The sequence below is a fragment of the Elephas maximus genome, chromosome 10, assembly GCF_024166365.1.
Source record: "Elephas maximus indicus isolate mEleMax1 chromosome 10, mEleMax1 primary haplotype, whole genome shotgun sequence".
NCBI classification, from domain to species: domain Eukaryota; kingdom Metazoa; phylum Chordata; class Mammalia; order Proboscidea; family Elephantidae; genus Elephas; species Elephas maximus.
The window spans coordinates 59,251,801-59,266,195 of record NC_064828.1 but is presented as its reverse complement, the minus strand read 5'-3'; the positions used below and the strand labels follow the sequence as shown (position 1 = coordinate 59,266,195).

The 14,395-nt window shown below is 34.4% G+C and overlaps 1 protein-coding gene across 1 annotated transcript in view; it reads left to right on the top strand.

Moving 5' to 3' along the window:
- Nucleotides 1–14,395, top strand: part of MDGA2 (MAM domain containing glycosylphosphatidylinositol anchor 2) — a 943,396-nt gene that overhangs the window by 725,933 nt on the left and 203,068 nt on the right. Inside the window, exon 8 of the mRNA XM_049897699.1 lies at nt 3,832–4,125. Within this exon, the coding sequence (XP_049753656.1) occupies nt 3,832–4,125 (294 nt within the window). The remainder of the gene's footprint in view (nt 1–3,831; nt 4,126–14,395) is intronic.

The following is a 14,395-nucleotide window of genomic DNA, read 5'->3' as shown; positions in this document are numbered from 1 at the left end:
AAGACCGCTGATCTTTCGGTTAGCAGCCGAGTGCTTAACCACTGCACCACCAGGGCTTCTTGCACTAGGCTATAGAGATAGAGAAATGAATATGGCATTCTATATCCTCTAGAAGCTGACTGTCTGGTTAGGAAGATAAACATGGGAGAAGCAGCAAGTATAGCTAAATGTGTAAACAATGTGATATGTGGTCAAGAAGAGGGATTAATCAACTCAGCCTGGGATCAGTAATGTTATCACAAAAGTGATAACATTTGAGCTGAGTCTTTGCAGATGGGGCAGGTGTATTTGTGGAGGGGAGGAGCTAGAAGATAACAAGGGCAATACATTTGGAACAGAAAGAGGAAATGTTTGTTCAAGGGCACAGAGGTTCACTAGTTGGTGAAAATGCAAGTAAATGAATGTTACAAGCTTGGGCAACTCAAGGGGAGCATCTCTTATACTCTGCTGTCCAGAATACCATTTTCAAGGATATATCTGTATCACTAAAAATGGGGAAGTTTTCATTCAATAAGTTTTGTAAAGTAGATTGAAATATTTTACGTTTCTCTGGGGTTATTGGAGCCTTTAATATGCTAATATGCAATGTACCTGTTGTAGAAGAGTGGAAAACGAAGGAAAGTCTACCAAGAAAATTTACCAATAATCCCACACTCAGAGAGAACCACTGCTAGTGTTTTGATATAGTTCTTTTAGGCTTTCTTTTCCCTGAGTTTTCCACATATAGGTCTCTTTCTCTTGCCCAACTGCCAAGCTGTTTTAATGTGTAATCCAGTGTAAAATGTTTTACTGAGTTGCTATTATGTTCCAGATAGAATACTAGGTGCACGTACATGGTGGCAATGGTTAAGAGCTCAGCTGCTAACAAAATGGTTGGTAGTTCAAATCCATCAGCTGCTCCTTGGAATCCTATGGGGCAGTTCTACTCTGTTCAATAGGGCTGCTATGATTTGGAATCAACTTGATGGCAATGGGTTTGGTTTTTTATCATATACATGTATATGGAAACCCTGGTGGCATAGTGGTTAAGTGCCACTGCTGCTAACCAAAGGGTCGGCCGTTCAAATCTGCCAGGTGCTCCTTGGAAACTCTACAGGGCAGTTCTACTCTGTCCTATAGGGTCGCTATAAGTCAGAATCGACTCGACGGCACTGGGTTTGGTTTTGTTTTTTACACATGTGTATATATGATAATTAGCAAAATACGTGCCATTTCTACCTCAACCCTTTTGGATTGCCCCTGAAAAACGACCATGAAGTGGGCAGAAAAATTTACTCATGGGAGCAGAGAAGTCATGAGGATGAGAGTCCAGTCATAACTCATGTTCTTCATTACAGATACCAGAGTTTATTGAAGTCTGTTTCAGGGATCATGTCTGTACATTGACAGATGTTGTTAGTTGCCATCAAGTGGATTCTGACTCATGGCGACCCCATGAGTAGAATAGAACTGTTCCATAGGGTTTTCAAGGCCATGACCTTTTAAAAGCAGATTGCCAGGCCTTACTTCTGAGGCATCTCTGGGTGGTTTTGAACTGTCAGCCTTTCCATTAGTAGTCCAGCATTTAACCATTTGTGCCACCCAGAGGCTGCATTGACTATCTGCTATAAATAGGCCTCAATTTGAATTCTGTTTCTACTGTTATTAATAATATAATCTGAGACAAAGTGTTTAACCTCATTCTAAATGTTCTCTTTTGTTAGATTGTAATATTAAATATTTGATACACAGAATCATCAAGGAAAATAAATAAAATGAAATTTCTATGATGCTTCTTACATAAGAAAAAAAAAAGTTCCTGTCCAGTGGATTCTGACTCATAGGGTCACTGTAGGACAAAGTAGAACTGCCCCGTAGGGTTTCTGAGGAGTGTCTGGTGGATTCAAACTGCCAATCGTTCGGTTAGCAGACAAGCTCTTATGGACATAATAAATGTTAAATGTCGAGGTCATTGCTATTCTACCTTCTTTTTTCAAGAAGGGTGAATAAATATTTCTACTTCATTCCAAATCTATTGTTACAAGCTGAGACTTAGAATTGAACCATCATCTTGTACAAGAAGAAATTATTTACCTAAATCATTTATGTTTTTAAAATGCAACCATTTTTGAGCATACATTTTGTTACTGACAATTCTCACAATGTGTACATCTGCTTTAAGAAGATACTCACTACAGTTTCATATTTTTTAAATTCTAAGATGTTATGCATTATATAACTAGTTCTATATTATTTTTTTCTAAGAAGTTGCTGCTGTTCTTAGGTACCATTGAGTCAGTTCCTACTCATAGTAACCCCATGTGACAGAGTATAACATCCCTATAGGATTTTTTTTAATCTTTACGGGAACAGACTGCCCGTTCTCTCTCCTGCAGAGGCCCTGAGTAGTGCAAACTACCGACCTTTTGGTTAGCAGCAGAGCTCTTAACGATTATGTCACCAGGGCTTCATCAACGAAAATATTAAATGAGAAAGTGGACATGAAGATATTTGAATAGCAAGATAATTAATTCTCATATCACTTGGGACTTGAATTTATTTTTCCCTATGTGTAATTTAGAGAAACAACATTTCAGCATTAGTCAAAAAATAATTTTGAAAATAATTTGTATATTTATATGTGGACACCAGAGCACTGTAATGCTAGAAGGAAGATTAAAACTTTGCCGTTTCATTCATATGTAGTGCTACCTCAAAAGGGAGCATATGACATTTATCAGAGGGAAGGAATTATGCATATGTTTCTGGTTATTCTTATTTTTGGCATTTTAATTTAGCCCACATTTTTTGATAAGTGTTCTTGGGGAAATGTCCATTTGAACTCATATACATTTGTTTAAAAAATAAAAGTCTTCAAATGAAACAGATGATAATGTTTGTAAGAAAAATCATTATGTACTTCCTCTTATCAAGTTACTCAATAAATCCTAACATGAATATATTCCAGTACAGTAAAGTTCCAGTAAAATGAATCTAATTTTCTCATAAATGTCCTTTCAGAAATTAGCTTTACCTGAGAAAATTCCAATTCTTAAATTAAGTGAAATATATTTTAAATAATTTAATATTATTTTGATAGTACCAATGACATCATGACAAACTATTTACAATAACCTCAAAATATTTAAAATTAAATTGCATCATATTCAAATATCAAAATATTTGTAGAAGTTCAAAAGAGAAGAAGACTGTGAATTGCCAAAGAGCGTAGCATTATAGTCAGTTGTTTCAACCCATTCCCATTAGGGAGGTAACAAACTCTAAACTTTAGACATTGGCAACAGTTTTTAAACGAGAGCCAAAACTTCTGATTTTATGTGAGAGGTTTTTCTTTTTCCCTCTTCTGTTACTTGCGTTTACTGTGCCTTCCAAGCCTACATCGTCTCTTACCCTTTCTTATGGCATTCTTGGGTAAGTGATAACAGCACAGGAAGCAAAAGACTGAAAAACTAAGTCCTATTCTCAGCAAGCAGGATCATTCTTCTGTGAAATGCAAGTGCTAAAAAAAAAAAAAAAAAGTCCCTGTTAATGGCTGATAATGACAAGCCATTGAGTAACTTGTTCTTATCCTGACCATTCAATTTCCAATTTAATGCCTTATTTATTGTGTTAATGTTTAAAGTCCTCTTTTGGGAGCATTCTATCAAAATAATTCAGAAATATTTTAAGTGAGGGTATGTGCCATTTATTCCCAAGGTCTCTATAGTTTTTGTCATCTGAATTGTCACGTTTCTTCAACCAGCAGAAATTATTTCCTTATGATTTTCTGTGTTTGAATACGCTTTACCAGTTTATACTAACCTTGAAAAATTTTCTTTTTCCCATTTCAAGTTCCACCCAATCTGACTGTTCCACAGGAAAAATCACCTTTGGTCACCAGAGAAGGAGACACAATAGAACTGCAATGCCAAGTAACTGGAAAACCTAAACCGATCATCCTTTGGTCTAGAGCGGATAAAGAAGTCGCAATGCCTGATGGGTCAATGCAAACAGAGAGTTATGATGGAACACTGAGGATTGTGAATGTATCTAGAGAAATGTCAGGAACATACAGATGTCAGACCAGCCAGTACAATGGATTTAACGTGAAGCCCAGGGAAGCATTGGTGCAGCTCATTGTGCAGTGTAAGTAAATTCTCTTTCTATGTGTTTCTATTCAGGGGTAAAGGCAAAAATGATACATCTCTTCTACTAGTAAAATAAGTAAATTTTTAGCACTGGATTAAGATGAAATATTTCTACTTTACTGCTACCCAATTTAAACTATAATTTTCTCTAAATCTACTTTTTACTTGAGCTGATACATACTAATAGAATCATATTAGAATGTATGTGATGATTATAATGGTGTTATGAGGTTGGGTAATGCCAACAAATCAACAAACCTAATGGTTAAAAACTGTCCATGTGCAATGAAGCAAAGTGGAGACTGGAAGTAATTGTTAATTCAGGTTATAATTCTCTTTTGTTTTCGTAGTTCGTGTTTCTACTTCAGACAATTGCATGTCCTTTGCTCAAATTATCCACCTTTTTCAAGCTGTAGTTGTAAGAGTGGACTGTATAATTATCTAGTAACGTAGAGGTAATTCAGGCAGATACTAGGTGTTGAATTTTTGCCTGACTTCATTAACAGATAATTGCTTAACTGTGCAAGTTGAATAAGATAAATTTTTAACTGCTCTTATTGAAATCGTTGGTACAGTTCTAGCCAAAAAAAAAAAAAAAAAAGTAAACATAGTGCTTCATATTTGCTTTTAGTACTAAGATACCCAAATTCCTAAATTTATGGGTTGATGAAATTTTAACGATGTCACTGGAGTTGGATTATTAGACAATGCACTAACAACGTGGCTTCCGGGTGGTGTGGATATACTAAAAGAGAAAGCAAACTAAACACAATCTGTTCAATCCCTAATAGTGTTGACGTCAATTTTAATTGGTATAATACTTGTTAAATACCTGGTAATAAAGTCTTCAAGAAAACAGATGAGTTAGATGAAACTCTACCCTTCAGTAAAGAATATTGTTAGTCTGTGGTTCTTCTGTAATTCAGAAAATTGATAATAGAATTTAGTCCCAAAGGTCCTTATTTTTACATCAGAAATAAGGATGTTGGCAGATTGAATTAACTGACTTTACATTTGGAAGAAGAATTAAAACAAGGAAAGACTATATTGGTACTATGTAGCAACTAGCGACTTTCTTAAATGTCCATATGGGTGTGAGGTATGTGAGTGGGAGGAAGAGGGGGCAAGGGCCCATCTTCTATAAAAGCTCAAATTTCAAGCGGGCTATCTGTCCTATAAATATGCAGACTTGTGTATTTGCAGACAAATGTCAGGTAACTTGCCTAATTTCTGAAAGATTACCAGTTTGTTTTCAGAGGAAGGAGATTTTAGGTGGCAAGCCTCATTCAGGAGTTTGTATTTCTTTTTTCTCACTGGACTTTATATTCATGGTATATGTGATATACTCATGGGTCAAACCTCCTACCCATGAGCGTATTATATATACCATGAATATATACATATATGTGTGTATGTATGTATATATATATTTGTGTGTATATATATACAGATTTAAGGGAAAAGAAAGAAAAAGAGAAGGCACTCTTCAATTCTGTAAAAAATAAGGGACACCCTCAAGTCACCACACAGGAATTTGATGTAATTTGAAACATGTCAGTCTTGCTGGGAAGCACAGGATTCTGAGCTCCCTCAGGATTTATGCACAAAGCTTCATCATTCCTGAAGTTACTAGGGCAGTTAGTTTTCACTCAGCTCACACCGGTCTGAGGACGTTCCAATACAAGTAAAAGCTGTGGAACCAGTGGCTCTATAGAGAGTTTTGAAATAAAGCCCAGGATCTCCACTCCCCATAAATTATACTAATGTCTTTTTTTTTCTAGAATTCTATTGGTGAAATAAGTTTCCTTTTTCTTCCTACTTCTTAATAAGTTCTTTAGAAAATGCTAAATTCAGCACACGATTTTAAAATTCAGTCCTGTAATAGTGGATGATGATGAATATTGACACAGTTATCACTAGTGTAACAGGGATGTAATTTACTGAAAATACCAATAGACAAAGGCAAAGGCTAGTTCTTTTAATATAGGTAGAAAGTGCAATTTACCTATAGTCCAAGGTGACTTCACAAAACTCGTGATATAACCTAGTAGCACTTCTGCGCAGAGACAAACTTCCCAGTGTACTTAGGAGGGCACCTATATGCCAGTGGTCTTGCCATTTTTAGGTAAAGATGATGTCATGTATTTCAAGATGCTCCCTTCCCAACAGTCCCAACTGTGCTGAAGAACCTGGTTTTGAGTCTGCACATTCGCCAGGCGTAAGTAAGTGCTAATGACTCCAGAATATTCCTGAGTGAATCAAAGTCAAATTTCTAGGCATATAATCCTTGTTAGCAGGCCCAGCCTGCCTAGGGCCTATTCCTATAAATCTAATAATGTAGGAATTGCAATAATATTTTTAAAATGATAAACATTCAAATTTCTATAGTAATGTTTAATTATGAAAATGAGGTGGTATATTTGCTTAACTTGCTTAACTAGTCATGATACATGTAAGAAGTACTCATATGGATTATAAAATACTAAGTTATTATAGAGACAAATATATACATATATTTATATGTGTTTACGTCATTCTCAGCAATTATTTCTATCATTGCAGCTAACAAGCTATGCTTTATATATTCTTGTACTATCTTCTACTTTACCAGCAAAATATAATTTACATTGTAGGTATTCAATAAATTTTTTGAATAAAAAGGTTATGATAATAAGTGGAATAAGAGTATATATTTTGCATACTTCATGCTTTTTGCATGTCTGGTTTTTATTGTTTAGATTTTAGGAGCATCTGAAGACTTGTTACATATAGTTTTATATCTGAAAGTATCCAAGTATATGAAGGGGGATGATGTTAAATTATTGTGACTTTTATGAAACTTCTTTTTTCAAGGTTTGAACTCTATACTCTCATAAAATTTCCTTTCTTTTGATGTTTATTATGTTGGAAAAATTCTGGAATTTTCCTCTGTGTGTGTATATACATTTATTAGTTTTGGAGTATGAAATAATGAGAAAGGGATGATCCTAATGAGAAGCAAAATCCAGTATCTTAAAAACACATATTCCTTGTTCAGTTTCTCATGTGTTCAATTAAACAGTAAATGATCAAAAGGACTAAAGGAGCACAGAAGTAATTGTATGCAGGATTTTAATGAGTGTGGATTATAAGGCCCAAAATACAAATGGTGTAAATATTTCCAGAGTTGCTAAATAATGGAACAATCCATTTAGTTTAAAGTTCTAAATCTCCAAATGAGATATAGTCCTAGATAATGTTGTATTAAAATTATAAAGCAATCATTTCATGAAAACTCTCTGAATTATTTACTATCTGCAATTAATTCTCCTTTTCTTAAAATGAGTAGAGAGGAAAAGATTTAGCAAATGACAAGACCCTGGAGGTATTTTAGACCATTCTATATCCTGTTAAGAGTAGCTTAATCACCGTAATGAAATAGTTTAAATTATTAAATTCTTATGCACATTGTTCTTGCCTGGAAAGAGGGATGTTTATTTTATTTAATGTTTAACTTCTACAAGTGCCATGAACCAGAAGAGGAAGTAACAAATATGCAAACGTAAGTTAAAAAAAGGGCTTAAAATTAAAACAAAAAAGGATTAAAAGCTAAGTATAGCTGCAAACTACACAGTCAGGTTTTAATAACAGACTTTTACATTTTCATCCATTACTTAGTTTTATTCACATCTATTTGGACTGTATAACAATTATTTTGTTAACTTTCTGATTCATTTTTATTCGAAGGAACATTAAACCCAAAACCAAACCCAATGCTGTCGAGTCAATTCTGACTCATAGTGACCCTACAGGACAGAGTAGAACTGCTCCATAGAGTTTCCAAGGAGCACCTGGTGGATTCGAACTGCTGACCTTTTGGTTAGCAGCTGTAGCACTTAACCACTACACTACCAGGGTTTCCACTAGAACAGGATAATTAGAAATAAAGACATTTTATAAATATATCAAATCCTAGCAGCGTAATGGTTAAGAGCTGTGGCTGCTAATCAAGAGGTTGGCAGTTCGAATCTACCAGGTGCTCATTGGAAACTCTATGGGGCAGTTCTCCTCTGTCCTCTAGGGTCACTATGAGTCAGAATTGACTCGATGGCAATGGGTGTGTGTATATATATATATATATATAAATGCATTTATAGCCTTTAAGAATCATAATGAAGACAGACATTACTGAACAAAATAGATGAATTTTTAACAAAGTAACATTAATAAGACAATATTTTTTCATTTATTCATTAAAGCACTGATCATTTGAATGGTGATTAAAAAAAATGTGAAATTCAAATATATATTAAATGAAGAAACCCTGATATGCCTATTGTACTCCTAAAAGGTATTACTGTTTTTTCTCATATTTGATATTTTAATAATTTAAATTTGCTAAGCCATTAAAATTTTATTTTTAATATAGGCTATTCTTCAAATGGTTTTATTTCTAAACTCTATTTAAAATATTTTATTAAAGTGTGTAGATTTTTGAAGTACATTTCCTTGAAAATTAATTGGAGATAATACAGTGCATTGAATGTAGGTTTTATTGTTAAGGCTCCCTCATGTCTACGTGCAACATTTATTGCAAAGATACTTCTGTTATGAGGTATTAAAACACACACTGAAAACCAAAGACTGAAGGAATAGCATTATCTTTAAGTAACTACCTTTTAATCTCTAAGCGAGATTTTTTCATAGTACTTACGATTCCTGATCTCCAATGGAGAAAAATTATGAAAGAAAATGATCGGTGTTTTTGAGAAACCCGTGTTTCAAAATAAGACCAAACTGGGTGAAGAAGAGAGAGCCACAGATAAGGGCTTTATCTCATTCTCTTCCCTCAAGAAATCTACCGAAGACTATATGGCAGTTACTTTCAATGAAAATGAGTATTTAACCAAAGCAGAATTTAATGGACCTTGTAAAGAAAGAAAAAATTAAAGACAGATTGGAGTGTGCTGACACAGATATGCTCACTATTGTCAGGTAAATTACTGTGTAATTTTCTGTCATATTGAAATATATAGAATGACTAACTATATAGTCAATACAATAAATTGAATTAATATAACTACCTTTTGAATTTTTAAAAAATAAAATTGCACTAAAAATATCAGTATGACTAGGGATTGAGCTGAAGCTAATTTCAGAGACAAGGTAACACAATTAAAAAATGGGACAAGGGAATAGCTTGCCATAGTCACACAGAAAGATATTAAAGGCTATCCAGAGAAATTTATAAGTAAAGGGACAAGACTTTTATCTGAGCAGCAGAATAAGAAAATGTCTTTACTTTTCTATCAAACTCAACATTTATCAGTAGTCTGCAAAGCACTATTTATCCAAATGTATTTCCTACTCTCCATATCAGCCTAAAAAAAAACAAAAACCAAACTCAGTGCTGTTGAGTCGATTCTGACTCATAGCGACCCTATAGGACAGAGTAGAACTGCTCCAAAGAGTTTCCAAGGAGCCCCTGGTGGATTTGAACTGCTGACCTTTTGGTTAGCAGCTGTAGCACTTAACCACTACACTACCAGGGTTTCCAAAACTGGTAAGTCTTTTTTCAGCCTCATAAACATGGTCATTCAGTCTTGACTTTCTGGCTAGGTTCCTATTGCTCTCTTGTTCTGTAGCCACCAATTCTCCAAATCATTTTCACTATTTAAAACTCCTGGTGAAGTTCCACCTCCTTTAGAAAGCCTTTTGGCCATGAGAAGGACCCTCTTTGATAGATAGCCCTATAGATCCTGGTACTTGGTCTGCAAAGACAATTTAGAACTTCAAAATACAACTTTGTTTTTATTACACACATTCGACCATGTACTGGAAACCCTGGTGGCGTAGTGGTTAAATGCTACGGCTGCTAACCAAAAGGATGGAAGTTCGAATCCACCGGGCACTCCTTGGAAACTCTGTGGGGACAGTTCTACTCTGTCTGATAGGGTCTCTATGAGTTGGAATCGACTTGAGGGCACTGGGTTTGGTTTTTGGTTTTGACCATATACTACTTTCAAATCCTTACTTGTTATTTCATCATTGCCTTGCTCAAAATTCTTTTGTAATATTGCCTATAGCGTTAGTTTGAACAACACAAAGGAATACTTCTAATGATTATACAGTTTTTGCACCAAACTGTTCCCTAATTGGATACAGTTTTTTTCACGAAACTGACTTGATTCTTATGGCCTTTGGTTTACTTCATAAAATAAATTCAGTCTCAAAAGTTGAAGTCTTACCTTTCAGATTATTTAAAAAAGCCACATAGATACATGAATGTCAAGTTCAAGGTCATTTTCAAAATGTTTTGGTGATGATGGAATCAAGAGTATACACTCACAGCATCTAAGGATGAAAACTGTGAAGAGACATTTGGACAATTTTCTTAGAATCCTAGTGTGTGTGTGTGTGTATGTGCGTGCACATATGTACATATACATACACCAGAAAAATATATACATATGTATTAGGAGTCTAAGAAAAAAAATTTTTATATATACTTATTTTCAAATGGGCAATGAATATTTCACATTTTTTCCATTAGTATTTAAAGGTAAAAACAATTTTGCAAATTAACTAGCAACATTGCTTACCATACAGCACACAATGGAAATTATCATCGTTATGATTTTAATGTATAAGTTCTGAAAATCATTTCTTATATGCGTTCTGCTATTTTTTTCTAAAGATTATTTATCCATTCTTACTATAATTTGAGCTATTTGATGGCTAAAACAACTCTTCCATTTCTAGCATCAAAACACTTGACGTATTGGTAGATTCTTGATTAATTGATCCATTTTCAAGATCCCTCTATTTTTTAAGATTTAGAGCTAAAACTCCACTTGGTAAGAAATTCTTAATTCTATCTTGTCAACAAAAAACTTCATCACATACTCATTTAGATTATTGGTTAGGGAAAGCCATTAGTTTACTAAGAAAATACTTAACATTTTAAGCATTCATTTTTCATATTTTATTTGAATTAAACCACCATATTAATTTTTACTTTTTACAGTATTTAATAGAAACATTAGTCAACTGAGCCCTGAGGCGGTGTTTATATTTTGAAAACATTTATATTTCTGATATTTTTTTCCAACCCATTCCCTTGCCCCTATGGTAGTTAACATCTTTCCTTTAAAAAGAAAATGTACACCTTCTCCTCACTTAGTAATTATCTCCTTACCTGATATTTCATATTTATGGCAATAGTAAAAAATCTACTATCCAACTATTTTGTGCATTATCAAAGTACATCTTGTAGTAATGAATGCCAAGGTGCGGGCGAGAGTAGCATTGGCTTTGATGGTTAAGTTTATGTGTCCACTTGGCTGGGCCATGATTCTCAGTGGTTTGGAAGTTATGTAATAATGTAACTCGGCAGTTATATAATGACATAACTTGGCAGTTATATAATGAAGTAACTTGGCAATTATGTAATGATATAACTTGGCAGTTATGAATGATGTAATCATCCTCCATTTTGTGATCTGATGTGGTCATCCTTCATTTTCACTTAACACCAATTTTGCATAACAACCTGGTCTTTGGAACCTAACCATATTGATAAAGTGAGGACAGGGTGTATTTATAAGGTGGTGGGCAATTTAAACTCTGTGCAAAATAAACTTTAGAATTAATATTTCCAATCAATATATCATACACTTATATGCTACCTCATTCCTCAGTGGATTTAATGAGAGGTATATGCAACTAGGAGCCCTGGAGGTGCGGTGGTTAAAACACTCAGCTGCTAACTGAAAGGTCAAACACACCAGCTGCTCCATGGGCAGAAGTTGTGACAGTTTGCTTTCATGAAGATTACAGCCTCGGAGACAAAATAGGGCAGTTCTACTCTGTCCTATAGGGTCACTATGAGTCAGAATTGGCTCGATGGCAATGGGTTTTGTTTTGGTATAATGAAACTGCCTTGAAAACAGAATTGTTTAAAATTTTTACTTTGATGATACTCCTGAATATTTGAAAACTGAATTTCCCAAGTAGATGGTTTCCAGAATGCCCCTAGGACGAATTTGTTTTAGCTGAACTGCTCCTGCCATCCTAGGCATTCTCCTTCCTTTCTCTTTTCTCACGCTTCCAGAGAACATAGCACAGCAATATCCGTCTAAGGAAATTGTCAAAGAAAACTCAGTAGCTTTCTCCCTCTAAACGGTTTTGCAATACAGGACACAGACACAATATATTTATTGAGCAGTCAAACACACATTATCTGGAAAGGAGAACAGTTCGTCAGGTATATGGTTCATGCAAAGAAAATAAATGCATATATATATATATATATATATATATATATATATATATATTTTTAACTAGGTTCCATGTCTGCTATCTTAATGTGGAAACAACCTTAGTTTAAATGCTTTTAAAAAAGCTTATTTATTAAAAGCTTTATTTTTAGCTTCAATGCAGAGAAGTGGAATAGGTACCAGACAGTTTTAACAGAATGATTAAAAGTATTGACAGTTAAACCCAGCTGTCTTGTTTTTATTGATGTTTTCAGGTAAGTACTTCTGCCTACACTGGTTGTGCAAAAAGGAATTTCATTTCCATAATCCCTAAAAAATATTTTCCCTTGAAAACCTTAGCTGGTGTGATTAAATTAGATGTATTTTGAATGAAAAAGTTTACATACATTAAAAAATATCTGATCATTATGACCAAAAATAATGGGGTCTTTTCCTCTCCCCCTCCCTTTTTGCTCTCTCCCTTCACTCCATCTTTCTAGTTCCTTTTCTTTTTTCTGGTGTACAACAATATCAGTAAAATACAAAATAATAATTATAACATCTGCTTTTTTTTTTAATCTCCAGAAGTATTGAGCAGAATATGGGGAGTAACCCTATTAGTTAAGTACTCTTTGTATTCCTATTTTGTAGATTAGGAAATCGCACATCAATAAGATAATTTGCCCAATATTACAAAGCAGGTAAGGGGCATATCTAGGATTTAATCCCAGTTCTTATTTTAAACTCCTACTGCTATGTAAATACCTGTTTTACCAAAAAAATCTTTCTTCCATGGAGCTGCAGGGTGGGTTCAGACTGCTAACCTTTCGGTTAGCAGCGGAGTGCTTAACCATGGTCCCACCAGGCCTCCTTGAATTAAACATTAAATGTGTAAAAATACCTTAGAATCACGTTTTATATTTCATAAAATCACCTGTCCTGTTTTCTTCCCACAACCGCACTTTGATGTATATGTACAAAAGTATTACAAGCTTTGATGTGGAAACTAGAAAACAAAGGCTCTGAGGAATCGTGGTTTTCCTAACGTCACCTATTATTCCTAGTATTCCTTTAATATACCATACAGTTGTTGTGTGGACTAGTTTGACATATATAAAATATTTATGTAAAAACAAGTTACTGATGAATCAAGTTTATGGAAATCTATGCTCTTCTAGGAGAAGTGAACATAGACACATTAAAAAAAAAACCTACCCTATTTTTGTGCAAATAACGTGCACATTCTGTTTGTCTGTCACTCCCTCCCTCTGCAAGGCGCTTTTGTAAGCACACTATTCTATTTTTTTTTTCCACAGTAACATGTAAAAACAAAACAAAACAAAACAAAAAATTGGCATAGCAGCACTTAAAAAATACCTCGTAGGGGGAGGAGCGGTTAGCAAACGAACCGAGAGGGTGTGCGTTACTTGTGTAAAAATACCGTAAATACATAAGTATAAAAATTTTATGACTTTATAATCTTAGTTAAAAAAAGAATTTCTTGTTCTTCCAAAAATAAATCTATTCTCCTGAAAACATGGAATTTAGACATTTCCTAAACACTTTGCTCTTCTCCCCAGAAAATAAAAACAATAATTATACACCATAAATCACAAAAGAGGTGAAAATTAATGTATAACATGAACATGCCCGTGACTTTATCAATTTATTTTAAAGAAGCCACGGACAATATGCTTAGTGCAGAGGGAAATATAAAGTAGGATATTTAGAGGCATCCTGGCCTCTTTCTACTCAGAACCCACTGCCGTCGAGTCGATTCCGACTCATATATGCCAGTAATATACTCCCTCCATTTTGTAACAATAAAAAAAGTCCCCAAGCATTTCCAAACGTCCGTGGAAGGACAAAAATCTCCCCTGGTTAACAACCACTGCCTAGGTGATGCGTTATGTAAAAAGGACAAGATATACATAGGATGGGTATGGGAACTCTGGCAGAATCCTCTCCTGCGTAGAGAAAATGTCTCCCGTAACAAATCTCTAAGTGTGGCTTCCAGGGTCACTCAAGAGA